This window comes from Westerdykella ornata, assembly GCF_010094085.1.
Source record: "Westerdykella ornata strain CBS 379.55 unplaced genomic scaffold EI97scaffold_21, whole genome shotgun sequence".
NCBI classification, from domain to species: domain Eukaryota; kingdom Fungi; phylum Ascomycota; class Dothideomycetes; order Pleosporales; family Sporormiaceae; genus Westerdykella; species Westerdykella ornata.
The window spans coordinates 164,503-186,392 of record NW_022986871.1 but is presented as its reverse complement, the minus strand read 5'-3'; the positions used below and the strand labels follow the sequence as shown (position 1 = coordinate 186,392).

The following is a 21,890-nucleotide window of genomic DNA, read 5'->3' as shown; positions in this document are numbered from 1 at the left end:
TGGATGCAAAATGGAGGGGAAACAGTGCCTTTCAGAATGACCTTCCTGCGTCAGGAGCGCCCAAGCCGGGGGGAAAAACAGCATATATTCTTCCCATGTTTCCCTATCCCTCGGGCACCCTCCATCTCGGCCACCTCCGAGTGTACACCATCTCCGATGTCCTGGCGCGGTTCCATCAGATGCAAGGTCGCCATGTTATCCATCCCATCGGATGGGATGCTTTCGGCCTTCCCGCAGAGAATGCAGCGCTGGAGCGTGGAATCCATCCCGAGACTTGGACCCGCCAGAACATTAGCACCATGAAGAAGCAGATGGAGGCCATGGGGGGTCGGTGGGATTGGGATAGGGTAGGCTGGGTTTCCGTTGGGGTTGGCTGTGATGATTGACGTCTCGTAGGAAATCGCAACCTGTGACCCGGAATTCTACAAGCATACCCAGGTCATTTTCCTCCGGTTCTTCAAACGTGGGCTCGCCTACCAGGCAGAATCGCTGGTGAACTACGATCCCGTCGACCGTACCGTACTTGCAAATGAGCAGGTCGATGCGAACGGCTGCTCGTGGAGATCGGGCGCAAAGGTTGAGAAGAAGATGCTCAAGCAGTGGTTCCTCAAGATCAAGGAGTTTCAAGAGCCATTGCTAAAAGACCTGGATGCCCTGGCCAAGGACGGAAACTGGCCGGAAAGAGTGGTTGCCATGCAGAGGAACTGGATTGGGCGCTCTGAGGGTACGAAGCTTCGCTTTGATGTCACATCAAACGATCAAACGCAATCCATTGAGGTCTTTACGACTCGAGCCGATACACTCTTTGGCGTCCAGTACATTGCCCTGTCACTCACTCATCCCATTGTTCAAGCGGCGGCTAGGCAGGACAGTTCATTACGTGAGTTCCTCGCTGGCGCCGAACACCTTGCTCCCGACTCGAAAGCTGGCTACCTACTTCGTGGTATAACAGCACGCAATCCATTGGCCAAGGTTGCGCAAGGATTTGATGAAGAAATTCCAATTTATGTCGCTCCCTATGTTCTGGCGGACTACGGATCTGGTGCAGTCATGGGAGTACCGGGACACGACAACCGCGACCACGCGTTTTGGAGAGTGAATGCTCCCGACTCTCCTGTCCGTCATGTGGTATTCCCAGAGAAGGGCTCACCGGTAACACTCCCTGCCCCTGGAAGTGTTTCCGACAAGCCATTGCTGGAGAAGGGCTATGTCGCAGACGATATACCAGGCTTTGGCGGCCTCACGTCCGAAGAAGCCGTCGAAGCCATTCTAAGCAAGCCTGACATGGCGGCCGAGAAGAAGGAAAACTGGCGCCTGCGAGACTGGCTAATCAGTCGGCAACGATATTGGGGCACCCCTATCCCAATCATTCATTGCGGCTCGTGCGGACCTGTCCCAGTTCCCGCACAGGACCTACCGGTGCGTCTCCCAGAGCTGGATGATGCCTATTTCTTAGGAAAGACAGGCAATCCGCTCGCCGAACATCCAACCTGGAAGAAGACGACCTGTCCTAGCTGCGGATCGGCTGCCGAACGAGAAACGGACACGATGGATACCTTCATGGATTCGTCTTGGTACTTTTTCCGGTTCCTGAGCCCTCGACTTGAATCCAAACCCGTGGATCCCAAGCAAGCAGAAAAACACATGCCGGTCGACGTCTACATTGGCGGCGTCGAACACGCTATCCTACACCTTCTCTACGCCCGCTTCATCTCCAAATTCCTAGCGACTACTGAGCTGTGGCCTGCAGGCAAGAAGGTCCTGGGAGAACCCTTCAAACGCCTGGTAACCCAGGGAATGGTCCACGGCAAGACGTACTCGGACCCGGCAACGGGCCGCTTCCTCAAGCCGGACGAAGTCGACCTCAGCAAGCCCGCCAATCCCATCATCCGGGCCACCAGAGAGCCTGCCCGCGTCAGTTTTGAGAAGATGTCAAAGAGCAAGCACAACGGTGTGGACCCGGGCCAAACCATTGCAACCTACGGCGCGGACGTCACCCGCGCGCACATGCTCTTCCAAGCCCCCGTCGGCGATGTGCTCGAGTGGGACGAGACGAAAATCACCGGAGTCGAGCGCTGGCTTACGCGCGTGCTCCGGCTATCCACGGCCTTTTGGATGCCCGTGACTATTCTCGAAAGGTTCACCTCCCCCAACGACCTCGATGCTCCCCTAAACAAAATCCTCCTCCACCTTCAACAAAGCGACCTTCTCCGCATCCAACACCGCGACCTTGTCCGCATTAAGGCGGATCCGACGCTCCCCGGCGCCGAATTCATCCACACCCTTGCCCACACGGAAAGGCTGCTCTGGCACAAAACCCAGGAAACGATTGCCTCGGTTACCAAGTCCTACGCCGAAACCATCTCCCTCAATACCATTATCAGCGACCTCATGACCCTCACCAACACCATCTGGGACACGCCGCACACGTCTCGCACCGTATCGTACCTGCAGTGGTACGCCGTGTGCCACTTGCTGCGGATGTTGGCGCCGATTGCGCCCGCCACCGCCGAAGAAGCGTGGAATGTTTTGCATACCACAACGGGGAAGAAGGTGGCGGGTTCTCCTAGGCATCCGCTGAGGCACTTCGGCAGCACTGTCCGATCGATTTTCGCGTTCGGGTTCCCCAAGGCCGATCTCGAGGGTGCGAGTCGTCTCAGGTTGAAGGTACAGTGCGTGTTCGCCGTCAATGGGAAGAAGAAATTCGTAACTGGGATTCCGCCCGTGTCGGATAGGATGAGGTACTATAAGAAGGATGAGATTACGGACTTTGTGCTGCAGAAAATTGGGGAGACGGAGGAGGGGAGGGAGTGGTTGGAGGAGGGGAAAGGGAAGCTGTGGAAGTTGGCTGGGGAGACGGAGGGGGTGGTGGTGGGGAGGTCCGGGGTGGTTTTGCCAAAGGGGTGGTCGGTGGTGGTGCCGGAGAAGGGGAGGCTGATTAATGTCGTGGGCCCGGAGTGGAAGAGGTCCCGTTGGGGGGATGAGTTTGCCGATTGAATGTCTCTGTAATTGTAGCATATGTACAGTAGTCCTTGCTCATGCTGGGTTGAATCTATAGACTTGAATTCCGATTCTACGACCAGATTCCATCCTCTTACGCCCTAGCCCTTGGCCTCAACCTCAACCCCCCATCCTCCCCTTTTTCTATCCGTATCTGCTCCTCGAGGATCCTCCCCAAACTCCCCCCATCCCTCGTAATCCCTCCCCGGAACAACTCCTCAATCACCCTCCCCCTTTTCACCGTCTCCTCGACAATCCCCTCCACACTCGCCGGCTCCACCCTCCCATACCATATCCCCAAGCCCGCCAACGCATTCCCCGTCAACGACGGCGGAACATACAAAATCACGTTTCCCGCATACTTGTGGCCTCCGATATGCGATATCAATCCTACTTGTGCATCGACACCGCGCCTGTCCAGCTCCTTCTCAAACTGGGAGCGCAAAATGGGACCGAGCGTTCCACATCGCTTATCCCTGGCTGCGTGCCCGCAGATGAGGACCGTGAGGTTTTCGATTGGGATTGCGGGGGGTAAGTCTTTGGCTAGAGAGTCGTCTCGGAGGAGGGGTTTGCGTTGGGCGGGCGAGAGGGCGGAGTGGGCTGGGTGGAGGTGTCTGGCTTTTAGGTAGGCGGAGGCGAAGGCGTTGTACGAGGGTGGTGTATTGGGGATGGAGGAGATGCGCAGGAAGGAGGGGAAGAGGAGGGCTGAGGTGGTGGGGGGGATGGGGGAGGCGGGGAGGGAGGAGAGGGTCGTGAGGATGTTGTTGAAGGGCTGGGGTGGAGGTGGTGGTTAGCAAGGGATGCTCATGAGGGAGGATTGCATGGAAGGGAGTAGATTGTTTCCTATATTACGGGGGAATTTATTTTATCATTTGAAGAGAACTGCAGACATACATCGAATGCCTGCCCGCCCCTTCCGATTATCCCCTTGATTCCTCGAAGAAAATCGCCCGAATCGCTCTGCTCGTCCTCGATGCGACTGCTCCAGTCATCTTTGCCTGTACATATGACCACTTGCTCTGTATACGGCGCCATGGTATGTAGGAGTGGGGATTTTCGGTCTATATCCAGGTCTGGAGGCATGCGGGCGCAGGCGCATGTCGGGGACGGACATGAAGGGACGTGCGGTATGGATGGTGAATGGGATGTCCGGCGGAGGGCAGAGGCGGAGAAGGGACGGGAATAGTGGAAGAGGGAAGGGAGGAATCTCCGTGAGGTACACAGAGGAAAGGACATGATTTCGGCGGGAAAGGTCGTGGAGGGAGTCGTAATCGTACTTCGAGAATTATTTCTGTCCTATGAAGAGGAAAGCTTAGGCCGATGAGATGTGACGAAATCTCGGAACTCGTTCCGGGAGCTCGGACTCCTGTCCTCAGCAACATTGAATGAAGTGGCTGTCATCAAGCCCGCATCTACTGCGATTTAGAACTTGTACCATATCAGCAACTGCATGTGCCAGAACTCCGATTGGGAATGAGCTTCTGCGACAAGAATTCTGGTTAACTGGAATCGAGCGGCCCAATATATCGAGAGCACATGTGAAGAACCCCCCTCGCCCAAAACCACAGATTACATAATCCGCATCACCCATCTCAACTAGCTCGGTGACGGGAAACTCGGTCCCCCTCCATCAAACACCAACATGGCTGCACCCCGCCTCCAGTTCCTCTGGCCGATGCTATTCAGACCCCTGAAACCAAACGAAGCCATTCCTCATTTCAGACTTGACAAAGGCCATTCCCCACGTCACTTCTCCTCGTGTCCCCCTCATACCCATCCAGTTCGACAACGCTATGGACCCGCCCGGGAGCCAGAACCCCATCTCCGCGAGCAGGCCGCCCAAAACGTACAAGATACCGCAAAAGCAAATACCGACACTCAAAAGCCCCCGGTGAAAGGACCCCTAGAAGAGGAAGAGGAGGAGGAACCACCCCCAATCATCTACTCTACCCCCGATCGCCCGACGACCACCACCTCCGAAACTCTAGACGAAGCCATGCCCGTCTCCGCAGCCCCAGATCCGCCTCTCACAGGCGACTCAAAGCCCCTGGATACCGTACTGCACATGCCGAGCCCAGCCGAAGAGGAGTCGCGGAGACCGCCGCACCTGAAGACCCCGCCCTACGTCCACCACTTTGATAGTTACAGTCTGGTGAAGCAATTGACCAAAGGGGGATACGCGCCCGAGCAAGCCGTCACCATCATGAAGGCCGTGCGAGGCATACTCACCGAGAACATTGAGCTCGCACGGCAAAGCCTCGTGTCCAAGTCGAATGTCGAGAACGAGACGTATCTCTTCCGCGCCGCGTGCAGCGAGTTGCGCATCGAGGTGCAGAATAGTCGCAAGAGCGAGATGGAGAAGATGCGCACCGAGAGGAACCAGTTGCAGCACGAGGTGGATATTTTGAATCAGCGGCTGGGGCAGGAGACGGGCGCGTTGAAGGATGAGTTGAAGGGGTTGTTTGACGATAGGAAGATGGCGGTGAGGAATGAGCAGAGGGCCATGGATTCGAAGGTGGGCTTCTCACTTTTTACAAGACGATGCTGTCGTGCTAATGATGCTTCAGATTCAAGAACTAAACTACAAGATTACCGTCGCATTGAACTCGGATGCCCGCAGCGAGGTCGAGGCTCTGCGCTGGGTTCTTACGCGACGGGCGGCCATCACAATAGGCGTGTCCGCATTCATGCTGTTCCTGGCTTTGCGATACTCCACCTATGTGCACCACAACCAGCAAGAGGAGAAGAAGAAGGCTCAGAAGCGACAGCCCCCAGAGCAAGCACAGGATAACACAGCAGCCAGCCCTCCACCTGCTCCACCCAGCGGACAAGAAGCTTCAGGGGGAGAATTATTGGCCTCCACGGGTGGGGTCTCATTAGGATGAACTGCGACGAACAGCATCATGAAAACCTCTATTTTCAACACTACAACAACTACAGCTTGTGCTTCTTCTCTCCGCTCGCAATCTTCATAAACTCCTCCTGCGGCACACCCTTCATGAACCGCTCCAACCCCCCAAGCACCTCAGCCACACCCTGGCGATCCAAAACCTCCATCTCGGGCTTCCGGATCAGCGCCTTGATCTTGATCAAGCTCTCGGGATTGAGGTGGTCGCCTAACCGGTCATCCACCTCCTTGAGCACTTCCTCGAGGAACTTGGGAGAATCCTTGCTTCCAACATCAATGACCTTGTTTACGAAGCCCGTCTGCACGAGCTCTTCGCAAGTGATGCGCTTGCTCATGATGAGCGCCTCGTTGGCCTTGCTAATGCCCAGCCTGCGGACGAAGCCCACCGAGGCGTTGCCCTCTGCGACGAGGCCGAGGGAGGAGAAGGGTGTGAGCAGGAAGGCGTGGGGAGCCGCGTAGATGAAGTCGGAGAAGGCGATGAGGGCGGCGGAGAGGCCGACGGCGGGGCCGTTGAGCGCAGTCACCAGGATCTTGGGGTGCGAGTAGAAGGCGTGGGTGATGTGCAGGTTGTTGGAGACGAAGTTCTTGAGCCAGAAGCGGCGCGTGTCGTCGCCGTCGGGTTGTTGGCCGCCAATGGAGACGTCGGCGCCGCTGTGAATTCAACGATTAGCATTGCACGTCGATGTAGATTTGTTTCGGGGCATGTTGTATGACTATTGCAGACGTACGCAGAGAAGAACCGGCCCTTGCCAGTCAGGACGGTAATGTACACATCATCCCGGGCGGCAACCTCGTGCATGGCCTTTGCGAGCGCATAGTACCCGTCTCCATTCAGAGCATTCAGCTTCTTAGGCTGGTTGAGCGTGATGATGGCGACTTTGCCGCGGTACTCGACGGTGACTGCGCTGTCGGCCATGTTGTTCCTTTTCTTGTTTCACTCTACCGCAAACGAATGAATAGCGAGGGTGGAGGAGACGAGAGGAAGGTGATGAGCTTTTGGCTGGCTTTTGGGCGCGGTAATCGTCTTGCGAGGGTAATCTGATGGGACATGGGCCGAGGCAAGTCTGCACCCCGGCTTACTAGTAGAGTGGAGAGGTGGGCGCGGATATGGTCTTGGGCGTTGTGCTGACGAACGCCTTGCGCTGGTGCTGCGGATGGCATTTTCATGTGAGGATTCCCTTGTTGATGGAGGGTGCGACATTCCGGGATGACATCCTTGCGCCCATGGTCGAGCAGAACTCTTGTGCAGGGTCGGTCCTGTGAAGACGGAGGAGGGGCCGATGTCGACGACAATTGCAATGATAAGATAAGATCTCAGTTCCCGAAGGATCTCCGGGTCATCTCCATCGCATCTTGAAATGTTGAAGTCTAACAATAATCGGACGATCTCATACAAACCAATCTCCCCGCCAGCTAATAACAGCACACGCAATCCCAAAATGGGGGGCCCCAATCTCGAAATCTTCAAGGTACATCCCCTCTCCCCTTAACGCCACTCTTCTTTCGCACGCCCCGCGCATACCCTCTCACTAACATATCTCTAGTTTGGGATGTACATCCTCTTCCCCATCAGCATCATGTACTACTTCGGGACCAACCTGGACGGACGCTTCAGCGTGCCCGATTTCTGGCCCAAGGAGGGCCAGACGCACAAGATTCCGTATGAGCGCGAGGAGATCAAGAAGGAGTTGGAGAGGTTGAAGGCGAGGAATCTTGAGGCGAAGAGGAGGAGGGAGGCGGAGGAGGCGAGGGCGGCGCTGGTGCAGCAACAGGTGCAGGGGAGGGAGGGAGAACAGTAGGCCGAAGGAGGGCAGTAGTCCCGGAGGAGATGCGAAGTACACTCGGACGAGGACGCTGCGTTGAACTCATGGACTACGGACCGCCCGGGAATCTCGGCGCTCGCGAACACCGTCATTTAACCGATTGATATCATGCCTTGTGTCATTGTATTGCAAGAGTAGTCGAATAAGTTGATGCGACCGCTTCGTAGGGCAGGCGTCTCACGCGACATTGCATTTGGGCGGCGTTTGGGAATCTCACCATCGGAGGATCATATTGTACAAGAATCTATCATGTTGTACATTATATACAGTATCATACAGCTTCTTACACCGGGAGCCAATCATACAGCCACCTTACTCTTCAGTTCCGCCCACAGCTCGTCGGATATATTCCCCTTTGACCAATTCGTATACACTCCCTGGACTCCAACTACTTCCTGCACCTCATCCAGGAATCCCTTGAGCCGGATGGCCTCCTCCTCGTTGTCCAGCGTCACCTTGGTATCCTCGTTGGGGTCCCATATGATCTCGCTGTCTTCGATCTCTATTCCCAACCCTTTCGCAAGCGTTTCCGCTGCAGTGGTGGTTTCTGCCGGCTCGGTATACACCACCACTCTACCCTCCGCATCTTCCGTGACATCCAATACGCCCGCATCGGCCTCGAGTGCACTTTCCAAAACCTCGTCGACCCCTACGCCATCCTTCTTCCGGAATACGGTGCGGCCCTTCTTCTCGAACATGTACCCTACAGGCGAGACATTGCCTCCCGCATCCTTGACCAGAACCCGCAAATCTGCTAGTAATTTCAATTTCGTGTCCGTCTGGCATTCTATTACTGTCGCTACCGCCGGAGGTAGTATGGCTTCGAGCGTAATGGATTCGAGAGCGGCGCCGCTCGGTGATAGGCCTTGTCCACGGGCAATGGCAGCTTCAATGTTTGCTTTCGGAACGGCGTTCTTCTTCGCTTTTTGCAGGGCCAATGCGAGGCGTGGGTTCATCGTGGCATCAGGGCCGCCAACTAGAAATTCAAGTTAACAAAACTATGTGGTTCACTCAATTTGAGAATTCGTATGGGGTAAAACTCACTCTTCACGGCATTTGTGATGTCCTTCGTGAGGAGAGTGCGTGTCTGGCTCTTCGCCTTGTCATTCTTTCCCTTGTCGTGTTTGATCGTTGCCCATTTCGAGTGCCCTGACCACAACGGCGCAGAGCTGGAGAGGCATCGCGAGCCCCAAGGTGGGGGAGCGCACCGACTTGCGCGGAACAGCGACGTAGACAGCGAGATGACTGATTTCATCTATGGGCGACGTGAAGTATTGAGGCTTCCTAGGCCTTGTGCCTGAACTTTCGTTTTGCTTGGCAGGCGCGGAGGTGCCACAACATCTCCGCATCCATCCCACACCCCCAATCGTCCTGCCACCATCATGGCGGCGTCGCACCCGCAGCTAGACGTCAAGAAGCTGCATACACTTCCCTCCGAGCAACAGGACCTCTATTTGCTCACGTTCACTTCCGATCTCGCCCGCCATGTTGCAGCCCTCGACCCTGATGAGGTTTCGGCCCACCAGATATATGTCAAGAAGGAGCTATTTCAGGTCATAACCCTCCCTTCGCCGGCACCGACTCGAGTCATAAGGAACACACTGGGGCGTATCTTTGCAGATATATTTGGAAAAGGGGATAGGAAGCTTCTGTTCGAGTCCATCAATGAGCTGGTGGCCATCTTAAATGCGGCGGGGAAGGCGGAGAAAGATGTCAGGGCGAAGCATGCGGCTGCTCATTGTCTGGGGTCCATCTTCGAGGCGGCAGGAGATAGTGCAATTGGTCTATCCCCACTAGCGGCAACCGCGTTGCTACGGTTGATCAAAACCGCGCAGAACCACACCGGACTCAGGGGTACCATATTCAAGTCCCTTGGGAAGGTCTTTAAGGGCGTTGCAAGCTCTGCTGAAGAATCCGTCGCTAGAGACGCGTGGAAGCAGTGTCGCTCGTTCAGCGTCAACGACAAGTCTTTACTTGTGCAGGTCAATGCATGTTACTGCATGGAGCAGCTGGTTCGGCATACGCCCTACTTCGACAATTCCACCGATTTCGACAAGTTGCAAACCGCCATCTGGAAGACAATCGACAGCCACTCGTCGGCTGTCAGACACGCTGCGGCATCATGCCTGAGTGCTGCGCTCGTGAAAGCCTATTCTGAGACGGCACCTGTCGAAGCACCCCTTGCCCGGTCGAGAACGATGAAGAAAAAGGCCAAAAAGCAGACTGACCTAGAAGGCGAAGACGAAGTGATTGAGCGTCCCGAGTCTCCGGCTCCGAAAAAGTCTGCCGCTATACTCTCCTTTTCGATGGCTGCTCTGCTCACGGTGATGTCGCACCAATATTGTCGACCTGCCACCGGGAACCGTGTGAGAGCTGGAATCGCCCTTTGCTATATCAAAACCCTGCGACGTCTTGGAGAACAAGTGGTCGAGAGAAAGTACGGAGAGATTGCGCGACATTTGTTTGTCGATCTAATGAGCCATTCCACCATCGTAAACAACCGCTACCGCACGTTGAGCACGAGAAAATATGTTGCCGTCATTTTGGAAGCAGTGGTCGGCAGAGACCTACTCGGAGAGGCCGGACAGCTCAATGCGGCCAAGTTCTTGGTCAATGAGATACTGAAGGACTATCCCCAAGCGTTAAAGGAGAGGCCCGAGCCGACCAAGCAAACTCTCATAGGCGCACTGAGCGCACTCTCTGCCCTCTTCGAGAGCCTGGGCTCGGCTGCCAACGTCATTGCAGACAGTTGTAGAGATGGCCTACTCCAGGTTCTGCAGCACCCGAGTTACAGTGTCCAAGTTTACGCTTCGGCATGTCTGCGATCCTTCGTGCTTGCATGCCCTCTTCAGCTCCTACCTTCAGTTACCATATGCACGAATAGTGTCAACCGTGAATTAGGTCAATTAGGCGGTCCGCGTCAGTCACCCAGGAAATGTGTAGGCCTTGCCAATGGCCTCTCCGCCATTCTAAGCACTTCGACTGAACAGCCCCTGCATGGCTCCGTGGATGTCAATTCCCGTGTCCTCTCGCAAGCCACCTCTCTACTCAAATCTGCTAGCAATTCGGACTTGCGCATATCGTCCACCCAGATCCAGGTCGCATGGATCTTGATAGGGGGTCTCATGACTTTGGGCCCCAACTTCGTTAAGATCCATCTCTCTCAGCTACTACTTCTTTGGAAGAACGCCTTGCCCAAACCCCTCAACAAGGACAACATGGTGCAGCGAAATATGTTGGAGCTTAGCTTCCTGGCACATGTGCGGGAATGCGCCTTGGGCTCGATCTTGACCTTCCTCGAATTCAACAGCCGGTTATTGACGTTGGATGTAACGAAGAGATTGGCTGCTATGCTGCAAAACACGACCATGTTTCTCAACACGTTGCCCGGAAAGAAGACAACAGACGACGTCTCCCAGCGACTTTCGCCTGCTCTGCAACTGCACGACTTTGACGTGATGGTACGGCGAAGGGTTCTTCAATGTTATACGAAGCTCGTGGACCTGAAGCCAGCTGGGAGTGCAGAAGTCTTGCAGCAAACCAACCTGCTCCCTTTTGCAGTCTCATCCTTCGCCGATCCCGATATCTACGCCCCAAGCTCACTGAGCACGGCCATTGCCAGTTCTGCGGGAAACTTTGAGAGCATATGGGATTCGGCCGATAATCATGGCTTTGGCGTGACTGGACTTGTGCAAGGCTATGATATTCAATCGCTACCGGGAGAGCATGATTCTGCAGTCGCCCGTCACTGGGTTTCTAGAACTGGGTCAGAGGCCCTTATAGACCGTACAGTGAGTTCTGACATTTCCAAGAGTGCTTACTCTTCATTAATATTCAACAGCTACTGACACCTATATGTGGTGCACGTGAGCACGATCCGATTACATTGTATGTTGGCACGTCTAGCAGTATCCACGGGCTGCCACACCCTCCCGCGACTGAAGTGGTCAATTCTGCCCTGCAGCTATTCGCAATCTGCCTGCCACTTCAGACACCAAAGATACAGGAGAGCATCCTCGAGCAAATGACATCTTTCCTTGCAGCAGGCAGCTTGCAGCGAGACGTGCACAGGAAATCGGCCATGATGGTGAACATTGCCTATGCGCTCCTATCCGCCTTGAAAGTGGCAGTCAAGGAAACGAGATGCGCACCTGGCGACCTCAAAAGCTCTGCTGTCGAAAAGGTCATACTGGAGCTTTTGCATGTGAGTCGACTAGCCTATACAACCCGAGAAATTCCACTGACTTGTCTAGTTGTTCATCGTACTTCCGGACCCGTATGTGCGAAACATCGCCGGTGAGGCACTTGGTCGTCTGTGCAGCAGTTCTGGAAACTCGTTCACCAATACAGAAGTCAAATATCTCGTTGACCAAATCGTCGCAAATCGAGAACCGAATGCACGCTCTGGGTACGCCGTCGCCCTTGGTAGTATCCATTCTCAATTGGGAGGGATGGCTGCAGGTTACCACATGCAAAACATCTTGGGCATCTTAATGTCTCTAGGGAACGATCCACACCCCGTGGTACACTTCTGGGCTCTGGATGCTCTTTCACGAGTGGCAGATTCTGCCGGGTTGGCGTTCTCAACCTACGTGTCAAGCACGCTAGGCATGCTTGCTCAACTGTACGCCGCGGATACGCACAATCAAGAGTCGGCTTCGTTGGCATCATCAAACCTCGAGGTCGACCTGCCTTCTCCGGCTGTCATAGCTCGTTGCATCGACAGCACAATCAATGTCCTGGGACCTGACCTTCAAGATGCAGCCAAGGCGAGAGATATGATCATGACTCTCATAGGCCTCTTCAAGACCGAATCTGATGACTTGGTCATCATCGAGAATCTAATGTGCCAAGAACACCTCGCGTTGTATGCTCCGGGTCATATGGAGTTTATCGTGTACGTCAAGTACCTCCAAGGTCTGTTGGATAGTAGCTCTACAAAGCTGCGCGACATGGCAATCGGAGGTCTGCACAATCTGATGCGACGAGACACGGAAGAAGTGATTCGAGCGGCCAACCCTGGGCTGGATGAGCAGCTGTGGCATGTCTTGGAGAAGATCCCCGAACATGAAGTCGCTCGCGAGATATTCCGAAACTGGTTGCATCAAACTGGGCTCGTCGACACTGGTGCATGGGTGCAACGTATTCAGACGATACTCACAAAGACGAAGCGGGTCGTAGAAGCGAATGCAAAGGTTGACGAGAAGCCAAAAGCAAGTGTGCCCGAGATTCAAGATGAAGAGGTTGCTGGTTTCGCGGCGACTTCCAACGCAGCTACGGGCGATGCCGGCGAGGGCACTCAGGCGAGCCAGGAGTTACTCAGGTGGCAAGTGAGGACGTTCGCGCTCGATTGTCTGAGCGACCTCCTCGCCATGGTGAGCAAAGAGGCCGCTTACCGTGACGAGGCACCTTGCGTGCTCGCGCTCCAGGCTAGGGTTGCAGATGTAGTTCGCATCGCATTCTCTGCCTCCACTGCAGGCGTGGTGCAGCTTCGGATACGTGGTTTGAAGATTATTGATCAGGTTCTCAAGGTATGTGTTTCTCGATTGCAGTATGCTTGTATTCGTGGTGCTGAGTATCTCCCAGCTGTTTGGAAAGACTCCAGATCCTGATTTTGCGGAGGCCACCCTGCTCGAGCAATATCAAGCCCAGATAGGATCTGCTCTCACTCCGGCGTTTGCGGCGGACTCGTCACCAGAGCTTGCTGCAGAAGCTGTCAATGTCTGTGCCACATTCATTGCTACCGGAATCGTCACCGATGTGGACCGCATGGGCCGCATACTGAAGCTGCTCGTGTCAGCACTGCAGAACTTTTCAAGTGCGTTGTTCACTCTGGTATCGAGTATCAAGCTAATTGTGAAAAGGTGAAACAGAGACTGCGGCCATTGGTGATCTAAAGGGCCTGAGTTCCAACGCGCAAGTCATGGTGAAAATGGCAGTGTTTTCAGCGTGGGCTGAACTGCAAATTGCCAGTGCTGAACAGACGTACCTGGTTGATGTCCTCAAGCCGTACATCGCGAAGCTCACCCCGCTGTGGCTTTCGTCTCTACGCGAATACGCCCGTCTTCGTTTTGAGCCCGACATCTCTTCCATGGGATCAGCATCTCTGTCTGGCAGCCTTGACACAATCTACGCCGCCCTAAACAGAGAAACTTTGCTAAAGGTAAGAGTGATGCAAGATTAGGAAGTGCTTCCATTAACCAGTTGCAGTTTTATCAAGAGTCCTGGCTTAATCTGGTAGACGCTATTGCAAGCCTCATCGACGAGGACAGTGAATTTGTGTTCGACGCTCTCGATGGGAAAACGGAGTTATCAACCCCCACGACGAAGGCCAAGGCAGACGATAGCATCAACTACCGCGACGAACCTGTCGCGTTCTTTTTCGTGCTTTTTGGCCTGGCATTCGAAGCACTAGCGGGCCGACCTGGAGACCTACAGGCCTCTAAGGAACAGATTTTGGAAATCCTCCAAGCTCTCAAGAAGATATTGCGTCCATCCGTCTCAGGTCATGCTATATATCAGGAAGTGGTCTTCTCCGAAACCATGGACATGCTGGATAGACTCGTCTTAACGGAAGGCTTGACTGTGCAGTCTGTTATCGTGGAGATTGCCAGGAATCTCTGCTTAGGCCACCCTTCGGCGAGGAGAGGCCCAAGCACGTCCAATGGAGATGATCACCTTTCCGAGGACATTGAGCAGCTATTCGAGCTCACTAAGATTATGGTCTTAGTGTTAACAGGTCTACTGCCTCATCTCGGGGATAGCGGCAAGGCAGAGGTTCGCCAACAGCTCAACGAGGAATCAGTGGCTCTGTTGATCACGGCTCTATCCGCTCTTGTCGATGCGTCGGAAGTCTTCCCTTCCATTATCAAGACAGATCTTCAGGCATGCATACTTCACATCTTTGCCACTATTTTGGGAACTGGTGCTTGTCAAGCAGCCGTCGTTCCACAATCGCTACCCATACTTAAACGTTTTGTTACAAGCATATCCGCTCAGTCCACATCCCGTTCCGATTCAGGCGACCAACTCCGCGCTACTCTCAATCGTTGCATCTCTATCTTGAAGCGTGCGCAGGCACGTGAATTCGAAGCTGCACTTGCGTGCGAGAAGAACACTGTCCTGGCCCTCACCATCCTCATCTCCTCAACAACCAATATGTTCGAGCCAAACGATCCGGTTCTCAAACGTTTTGTAGACGAGCTGTTCGATTGTCTGGGTAATCGCATGACGAGTAAAGTAGCCGCTGGATGCTGCCGCTCTCTTCTCCTGCTGCCGAAGAAGGGAGCGGTGGAGATGGCACTGGCTGCGCAGATACTACCTCAGATTCTATCATTCCTGGCTAACCCGGAGTATGTCGAAGGTCTCGACGAGACACGTTCGCTTCTGGCGGGAGCCCTTGCGGCCTTTGTAGGCACGCTTACTACCCCTGAGCAGAAGCACACCGCAGCCAAGATCATCATCCCGGCGTTGTTGGCGCGGGCGGCGAAGGAGCCGGATGCCACGGGCGAGACTGCGGCAAGGCTGCTTGAGTTGGCTGGCGCGGATCACGAGGGGTTCAAGGTCGTGGTAGCAGGGTTGAGCACCGAGCAGAGGGTGTTTATGGAGAGTGTGCTCAAGAGCGGGTCTGGGGTCAAGGCCAAGAGGGTGCAGAGTGAGGAGAGTGAGGAGCCTAGTATTGCGCTGAAGATGGACTTTGGAAGATAGATGGAGTTTTAATGGAAGCGAGACTTGACGTTGATGAACAATTAGCTGTAGGTCTTGCGGCGTGGTATTATGTTCTGTCCTCACATGGCGATTGTACAGTGTCTCTTTGGGCAGCGGTAGCTCATGTTAGGTTGTTGGTCTTGATTGAACTGTGCCGTGTGCCACACCTTCCGTTCACTCGGCTTCACCTCGCCTCGCGGTTTCATGCAGTGGATCTTGGCCAGACCCTCGAGACACTTCGTTCTCGCCACGAAACTCCTTTTCACCCGTCAGACGCACTGTCTGTCTAGATAGGAGACCAAGACCCCAATTTTCTCCATCCGCACGGCCCCGGAAACAAAGGTCGAGCCACTCACACTGTCGCAGCCCATCCACAATCGACTTAATAAGCTCGTCCCAATCTTCCTAATCTCCCTCTTGCCAGCCTACACAGGCGTTCCAACGTACGTCCAAGCGATAGTGAGTGGCCCAACGCTTCAGGTCAAAGCCTAGATTCAGCCACACCACCTTGTCCATGAATTCGGCGTATTTCCACCCTTCTTCTAACGTCACCTTCCTTATGGTTCGACGGTTAGTTCGCCCCTTTCTACTAAACTGATAGCAGGGACGATTGTGTCTGTAAGCAATACAAGTACAGTTCGTTACACTCACTTATTTTTTGTGAGCCATTGATCGGCATCAAGACTCAAGATCACTGCGGCGTAGAGAATTTATGGGCAATTGCGAGTATGTCTGGCCAAGTAGATCCCCGGCGCTGATTCTTGCAAAATCAATGCTCATGACTCTACAGATGTGCTCGTAGAGTATGAGTGTTGCAGAGATGAAGTACCACTGAACGGACATGGTCTAAACTCTGAAGTTGAGGCAGAGTAGTTCGGCAAGAAGACAGAATATTTGTATCAGGAAGAGAGCGATGACTTCAGTAGACCATTAAATGTGGTTTAAAAGATACAATGCATCGCCCGTTAGAAATCTTTTGTCAGCGCAAATCAACAACTACTCTAGAGTTAAATAGGACTGAGACTGCGAATAGAACGAGATGGAGCTATCTGCAGTCCAGGTGAAGATATATGCAACGGTGCCAGTTTAGTAACAGAATAAGGGTGACACCCTTTAAGCCTCACATGGTATATCCCTCCTAGCAAATAGAGCATCGGCAAAAGACTCAGGGTTGTCTCCATTCTCCTCATTTTCTAGGCTACTGCGAGTAAAGAGACTTAGAAGTTGTATTTCTCACTTGGCTAACCAATCTTTGTTAGGTTGTTGTCCTCACTTCAGATAGATGACACTCATCCCGTCAGTCGAGAGTGTGCATGCGCCTGCACCCAGCTGCTCGGATATTCCGCTGCCGAGCGCTGCATTTGGCCAGCCATCACACCAATACGAACACTAGGTCCTGTCGGCGTGTACACGCCCGTTAGAACACAATTATAATTGGAGCATAGTTGCGAAACGTGGAGTGTACAACTTCGGGGAAGGATTGAGGCTGTGAAGATAAGGCGAGGTAACCGCCTGGGGGAAAATGCCTCATACAAACGGTCAACTCCCAAACTCTGCTTGTTTACATTATCCAGTGCAGTGCAACAACCCGCATTTTCTTCATATCTCGGAAGCTCGATTTATTCTTGAATCTAGCAGAAAGTCTTTGAATTAGTTTGGCTTCGCCAAACATGTGGTTACCACCGAGGAACTTTATTACTTTACACTGTGAGATCAAGCCAGCTCAACAACTAGCTTATATTCTTATAGTGCTCAGATGCATACATCATCATCTTTGGTATTCTTGGGATAGTGATACTATACCCGTTCGGTAACCTCACCGCGATTGATGCATATTTTATGGGCGTCAGCGCATCAACTGAGTCCGGCTTGAATACGTGGGGATTACTGCTCCGCTGTCAACGCATCAAGTGCTGATGGGTGAAAAGTGTTGATGTAAAAGCCATGAAAACGTACCAGCAGCTCTTTCTCTATTTTGCCCCCCTGTTGACGAATCTGGGGTTCATAAACATGGGAGTCATCTTAGTGCGACTTCGGTGGTTCCGACAGCGTTTTAAGGGACTAGGTAAGTGGAGGGTGTACTGATTGATGACGCTGAAGTTTAACACCTCGGCAGAAGAGAAGAAAGCTGTCACTTCCAAGCTGATTGCTGCGTCTTCTGGCAACAGCGATTTACCTGCTACTTCCCCGTCCTCATTGGATTCGAAAAGCGGCCAGTAAGCACAGCGCTTGCTATGAAGTTGTTCGTTGGACTGATCTTGGTAGGCGCGCTATCAACACCAATGATGAGAGAAAGTCCACGACCCCCGTGCCAGTGACAAACAGCAACCCCGGAAACCCCCATATTACCTTCGCTCCTGAGCCATACCGACCTACGGGACGGGATGATCTTGCAAGTGATGAAGAAGATGGAATTCAAATCAAGCCCGTCTCTTCGGCAGGCGAAGGTTATCATTCTCGACGTCGGCGCAAGTCTGACACCAGAAGCATGAGTCGGGTGGCTTCGGTCGACCGGGCTGTGTCATCAGTATTCGTGCTGGGAAGCACAGCGAGTCGCGCAAGCCATGAGAAAATCGCAGCCCCGGAACCAATTGATCTTGTTTCACTAACCAGTGAGGAACTTGGAGGAACTGAGTACAATGCACTGCGCGTTCTGCTGAAGTTGACATGCGGTATGCATCCGACATCGATCACTTGTATCACAACTGATAGGCATGGTAGGCTACTTTTTCGGACTTCATTTATTCGGGGTTCTATGCTTGCTGCCGTGGATTCATACTGCAAACCCAAAATACAAGGAATATCTTGCTTCTCAGGGGCAAGATATAACATGGTGGTACGTTCAGCTAATTAAGCTCTATCAACTCAAAGGACCTGACCTTACTTTGCCCTAGGGCATTTTACTCGGCTCAAACAATGGTTAACAATCTCGGCCTCACGCTCACCCCCGATAGCATGACCAGCTTCCGCGACGCAACTTGGCCTATGCTCGTCATGTCCTTTCTCGCTTTCGCCGGAAACACTTTCTACCCCGTCTTCCTGCGTCTCGTCATTTGGATCACATACAAGCTCTCCCCCGCCACCTCGACACTTAAGGAAACGCTTCGCTTTCTCCTTGATCATCCAAGGCGATGCTACACCCTGCTGTTCCCGAGCACAACTACTTGGGCTCTTGCTACAATCCTAGTAACCCTTAACTTTATTGACGTTCTTCTCATCATCACCCTCGATCTTGACAATCCGGAACTTACAGCTCTCTCTCCGGGCCCGCGCATCCTAGCTGCAATCTTCCAGGCTGCATCGTCTCGTCACACGGGAACAGCGACTTTCAATATTGCCAACGTCAATCCAGCCGTCCAGCTTAGTCTGCTGGTTATGATGTACATTTCGGTCTTCCCTATAGCTATGAGCATCCGTATGAGCGGCACTTATGAAGAGAGATCTGTTGGTATTTACGGAGCAGAGGATACGATCGATGAGAGACGGGGAAGTAAGACATACTTGATCAGTCTGATGAGAAATCAGCTCAGTTTTGATCTATGGTATATCTTCCTGGGCGTGTTCTGCATCTGCATTGCGGAGAGTAAGAGAATCATGAGTAGGGAGGACTGGGTCAGTCTCACCGTTCTTGCTCCACTCTAACTTGGACTCACAAATAATCTAGGCATTCTCTATTTTCTCCATCCTCTTCGAAGTTGTTTCTGCTTACGCAAATGTCGGCTTATCTCTGGGCTACCCAACGAACCTGACCTCTTTGAGCGGCCATTTCTCTACTTTCAGCAAAGTCGTCATATGCTTTACCATGATTCGTGGTAGGCATCGTGGATTACCGTATGCCCTCGATCGTGCCGTCACTCTGCCGATCGACCGGCTGGCCGAGCGTGATGAGGAGACCGACCTGGGGAAGCAAGCGAAGGGGGCGTGGAAGGCGCAGGGGAGGAAGATGGTGAAGGCCTACACGCAATGACCCATGGAGGCGTGCTCGATTAAGCAGAGGAAAAGAGGGCTTAAGCAAACAGCACCAAGACGTGGCGTATGAATAGAGTTTTATTCAGCTACAACACTGGAAAGGATATCATGAAATCAAGATTAATCCACTACTGCTCATTGACCAGCACATAACGGTACCTCGCCTTGCCCTCCTCCATGTCAACAATAGCCTGGTTTGCATCCTTCATGGGCCTCTCCTGAACCCAAGGCTTGACCTGTTTCCGCGCAGCAAGGTCGAACATTTCGCGAATCTCGCTAGGTGAGCCGATCAAGGAACCACCAATGTTGACTCCTGTCCGAATCAAGGACCTAGCAGGCACTGATAATGGCCCATCCTCGGGAACGCCGAGCTGGATCAAAGTGCCACCGACCCTGAGGAGAGAAAGGTAATCGGAGATGGGCATTTTCGACGAGGACGCAGAGGAAACCAGCAGGTCGACAGAGCGCGAGTTCTCCTTAACCCAGTTCTCCTCGTCGTTCGTGGCAACATACTTGTCAGCACCCAGCTTCAAAGCGTCGTCCTTCTTGTTGGAATTGCGACCGATTACAACGATGTAGTCCGCACCGAGAGCCTTTGCCCAGAGCAGAGCAAAGTGACCCAAACCTCCAAGTCCAATGATGCCGACCCGCTTTCCAGGACCGCATCCGTTGTTCTTGAGGGGCACGTAAGTAGTGGCTCCTGCACAAAGCATAGGTGCCGCCAGGTGGCTTGGAATCTCATCCGGAATCTTGATAACAAATCGAGACGGAGCGCGGTTGTAGGTGGCATATCCGCCGTAGGATTTGCCGCCATTGGGGTATTTGCCGTTGTAAGTCCCGATCATGCCCTTTACGCAGTACTGCTCGTTCCCATTCTTGCACTCATCGCACGCGCCACAGGAGCCGGACTGAGCGCCTACCCCGACGCGGTCTCCAACTTGAATACCGCCTTCCGCCTTGGAGCCCACACGGACAGCTATGCCGACGATCTCATGGCCGACGCAGCAAGGGTACAAAGTGGGTCCCTGAAACACTGTTAGATGGGAGGTGTCTCTACAAGGAGAAGGGAATGCGGCATACCCATCCGCTTCGCAAGGTATGAAGATCCGAACCGCAGATGCCGCAGTGAGTGACCTTGATGTCGATGTCGGTCTCTTCCCAGGGCTTCGGCTCGAACTCTCCCCAAACCATCTTTCCGTTGGCCGAATCGCTGTCGAGGCCCAACCACCCTTCGAATTTGTAATCTTGGGAACCCATCGTATGTCTTGAACAGAGAAGTCAGGGTATTATAAGAAAAAAGGAAAAAGGAGTTGAGGGTGAGATGCAAGGTCTAAGCAGAGGGTATCAAGACCGCGGAATGCGAAGGAATTTGATGCAAGACAGTGAAGGAGAAAAATCGGACTTATAAACATCTATCAAGAAGGCATAAGTCTTCTACCTGAGCATACCCACTTGCGTCACTCATGGCGGATTTCTAATCTCGACATCGCCCAAGGTCGGCGGATGGGGCCGCTAGTGTCTTCTACAGTCGCTAAAGATGTAAACCCTTGTAGGTCGTTTAAAAATTGATCGGAGTTAACCACAGCAACGACAGTCGGAGACTGAATCTGTGATGGAAGTAGAGACATTCCATTGCGCTCAATGAGTGTGATAGGGGGCATGGAAGTGTGAAATTAATCGTACTGTGATAAGTGGGGCAACATCTCTGGAATACTGAACACTTGCCCTCAGTCACCCTCACTTAATCTTTATGTTCTCAATCCAGAGATAGGGAAATAGGGTCAAATCGGACATTACATCCTGGTGTCGATTCCGATGGTTGAAATTATGGCAGCTAGGCGACATACCGAGGCAGCGACGACGGCCATAGTAATCAACGACGCTGGAGAAGGGACGGAGGACATGGAGTTCGACAGGACTGATGCTCGTGTTTCGGAGATAAACGGCGAATGGCGGTGATGCGATCGTAAGAGAGGTAAAGACGATTTTTCGCCGGGCTACCCGCACTTATTATTCGTCTCGAAAATATTTTCCGATGCCATGGCGCCACACTGTGGCTGTTGTCGCATCATGCATCCGATTGATCTTTCGATGAATGTCAACTCTGATTGCCACCTGGTCAACGAAAAAAGTGTTGCTCGATCTTATTAACAGTTATCATAACCTCGAAGTACCAGGCGAATAGTCTATCAAAGGAGCACCGTAGTAGATGTACGCAGATGTACGCAGGACCGTAGTTCGGATTGTACATTCGGCCGCTACTACTCTGTACGAGGCCTAAGTAAATGTACGTCAGGCCGTGGTCGCGTTGTGGATTTGTACGACACCACTCCATGCCTCTACCAGTGGATGGTCCGTTGTGGTTGGCGTTGCTGATTCCTCGTTAGCTGAGGTGCGCTTGGAGGATTCACAACCATCACCAAGACGACGAGCGGCGAAGCTGCATAGTAACGAGCGGGAGCATCCTGCGTCCTTTGCGCAAT

At 53.2% G+C, this 21,890-nt stretch overlaps 9 protein-coding genes across 9 annotated transcripts; 5 read left to right on the top strand and 4 right to left on the bottom strand.

Annotated features, from left to right (window-relative positions):
* Positions 1 to 95: 95 nt before the first annotated feature.
* EI97DRAFT_460361 (leucyl-tRNA synthetase) lies at positions 96 to 2,997 on the top strand (the record flags this gene model as incomplete). The annotated part of the gene is made up of 2 exons (XM_033801109.1): positions 96 to 347; positions 397 to 2,997. The coding sequence occupies 2 exons, from the start codon at positions 96 to 98 to the stop codon at positions 2,995 to 2,997; spliced, it is 2,853 nt and encodes a 950-aa protein (XP_033651775.1).
* A 97-nt stretch (positions 2,998 to 3,094) lies between these two features.
* Positions 3,095 to 4,503, bottom strand: EI97DRAFT_422724 (uncharacterized protein; the record flags this gene model as incomplete). The annotated part of the gene is made up of 2 exons (XM_033797095.1): positions 3,895 to 4,503; positions 3,095 to 3,772 (listed from the first exon to the last, which is right to left on the bottom strand). The coding sequence occupies exons 1-2, from the start codon at positions 4,234 to 4,236 to the stop codon at positions 3,095 to 3,097; spliced, it is 1,020 nt and encodes a 339-aa protein (XP_033651774.1). The 5' UTR covers positions 4,237 to 4,503.
* EI97DRAFT_131757 (uncharacterized protein) lies at positions 4,440 to 5,910 on the top strand. The gene is made up of 2 exons (XM_033793123.1): positions 4,440 to 5,515; positions 5,568 to 5,910. The coding sequence occupies exons 1-2, from the start codon at positions 4,643 to 4,645 to the stop codon at positions 5,883 to 5,885; spliced, it is 1,191 nt and encodes a 396-aa protein (XP_033651773.1). The 5' UTR covers positions 4,440 to 4,642; the 3' UTR covers positions 5,886 to 5,910.
* A 24-nt stretch (positions 5,911 to 5,934) lies between these two features.
* On the bottom strand, positions 5,935 to 7,305 carry EI97DRAFT_495467 (ClpP/crotonase; the record flags this gene model as incomplete). Its single annotated transcript, XM_033802432.1, has 2 exons — positions 6,637 to 7,305; positions 5,935 to 6,559 (listed from the first exon to the last, which is right to left on the bottom strand). Exons 1-2 carry the CDS (start codon positions 6,822 to 6,824, stop codon positions 5,935 to 5,937), a joined length of 813 nt encoding a protein of 270 aa, XP_033651772.1. The 5' UTR covers positions 6,825 to 7,305.
* A 42-nt stretch (positions 7,306 to 7,347) lies between these two features.
* Positions 7,348 to 7,707, top strand: EI97DRAFT_460357 (uncharacterized protein; the record flags this gene model as incomplete). Its single annotated transcript, XM_033801108.1, has 2 exons — positions 7,348 to 7,377; positions 7,453 to 7,707. 2 exons carry the CDS (start codon positions 7,348 to 7,350, stop codon positions 7,705 to 7,707), a joined length of 285 nt encoding a protein of 94 aa, XP_033651771.1.
* Positions 7,708 to 7,970: 263 nt separating this feature from the next.
* On the bottom strand, positions 7,971 to 9,003 carry EI97DRAFT_502856 (YebC-like protein). The gene is made up of 2 exons (XM_033802763.1): positions 8,776 to 9,003; positions 7,971 to 8,707 (listed from the first exon to the last, which is right to left on the bottom strand). Exons 1-2 carry the CDS (start codon positions 8,984 to 8,986, stop codon positions 8,031 to 8,033), a joined length of 888 nt encoding a protein of 295 aa, XP_033651770.1. The 5' UTR covers positions 8,987 to 9,003; the 3' UTR covers positions 7,971 to 8,030.
* A 101-nt stretch (positions 9,004 to 9,104) lies between these two features.
* EI97DRAFT_422712 (ARM repeat-containing protein) lies at positions 9,105 to 15,571 on the top strand. Its single transcript, XM_033797094.1, has 6 exons — positions 9,105 to 11,522; positions 11,573 to 11,935; positions 11,985 to 13,262; positions 13,318 to 13,549; positions 13,596 to 13,894; positions 13,942 to 15,571. Exons 1-6 carry the CDS (start codon positions 9,114 to 9,116, stop codon positions 15,436 to 15,438), a joined length of 6,078 nt encoding a protein of 2,025 aa, XP_033651769.1. The 5' UTR covers positions 9,105 to 9,113; the 3' UTR covers positions 15,439 to 15,571.
* A 1,410-nt stretch (positions 15,572 to 16,981) lies between these two features.
* Positions 16,982 to 19,470, top strand: EI97DRAFT_131638 (potassium transport protein 1). The gene is made up of 8 exons (XM_033793121.1): positions 16,982 to 17,145; positions 17,195 to 17,315; positions 17,367 to 17,503; positions 17,555 to 17,654; positions 17,704 to 18,110; positions 18,160 to 18,274; positions 18,333 to 19,050; positions 19,103 to 19,470. The coding sequence occupies exons 1-8, from the start codon at positions 17,109 to 17,111 to the stop codon at positions 19,403 to 19,405; spliced, it is 1,938 nt and encodes a 645-aa protein (XP_033651768.1). The 5' UTR covers positions 16,982 to 17,108; the 3' UTR covers positions 19,406 to 19,470.
* Positions 19,471 to 19,535: 65 nt separating this feature from the next.
* Positions 19,536 to 20,664, bottom strand: EI97DRAFT_444238 (putative zinc-binding alcohol dehydrogenase; the record flags this gene model as incomplete). The annotated part of the gene is made up of 2 exons (XM_033799886.1): positions 19,536 to 20,432; positions 20,488 to 20,664. The coding sequence occupies 2 exons, from the start codon at positions 20,662 to 20,664 to the stop codon at positions 19,536 to 19,538; spliced, it is 1,074 nt and encodes a 357-aa protein (XP_033651767.1).
* Between the last annotated feature and the right edge of the window lie 1,226 nt (positions 20,665 to 21,890).

Bases quoted from the DNA above. Each gene is read 5' to 3' on its own strand.
- EI97DRAFT_131757 (XM_033793123.1), top strand. From the start codon at position 4,643: ATGGCTGCACCCCGCCTCCAGTTCCTCTGGCCGATGCTATTCAGACCC. The intron at 5,516-5,567 runs GTGGGCTTCTCA...ATGATGCTTCAG, and splicing joins AGAGGGCCATGGATTCGAAG to ATTCAAGAACTAAACTACAA.
- EI97DRAFT_502856 (XM_033802763.1), bottom strand. From the start codon at position 8,986: ATGAAATCAGTCATCTCGCTGTCTACGTCGCTGTTCCGCGCAAGTCGG. The intron at 8,708-8,775 runs GTGAGTTTTACC...TTGAATTTCTAG, and splicing joins CATCACAAATGCCGTGAAGA to TTGGCGGCCCTGATGCCACG.
- EI97DRAFT_422712 (XM_033797094.1), top strand. From the start codon at position 9,114: ATGGCGGCGTCGCACCCGCAGCTAGACGTCAAGAAGCTGCATACACTT. The intron at 13,263-13,317 runs GTATGTGTTTCT...AGTATCTCCCAG, and splicing joins TTATTGATCAGGTTCTCAAG to CTGTTTGGAAAGACTCCAGA. The intron at 13,895-13,941 runs GTAAGAGTGATG...AACCAGTTGCAG, and splicing joins ACAGAGAAACTTTGCTAAAG to TTTTATCAAGAGTCCTGGCT.
- EI97DRAFT_131638 (XM_033793121.1), top strand. From the start codon at position 17,109: ATGTGGTTACCACCGAGGAACTTTATTACTTTACACT. The intron at 17,504-17,554 runs GTAAGTGGAGGG...ACACCTCGGCAG, and splicing joins ACAGCGTTTTAAGGGACTAG to AAGAGAAGAAAGCTGTCACT. The intron at 19,051-19,102 runs GTCAGTCTCACC...CAAATAATCTAG, and splicing joins TCATGAGTAGGGAGGACTGG to GCATTCTCTATTTTCTCCAT.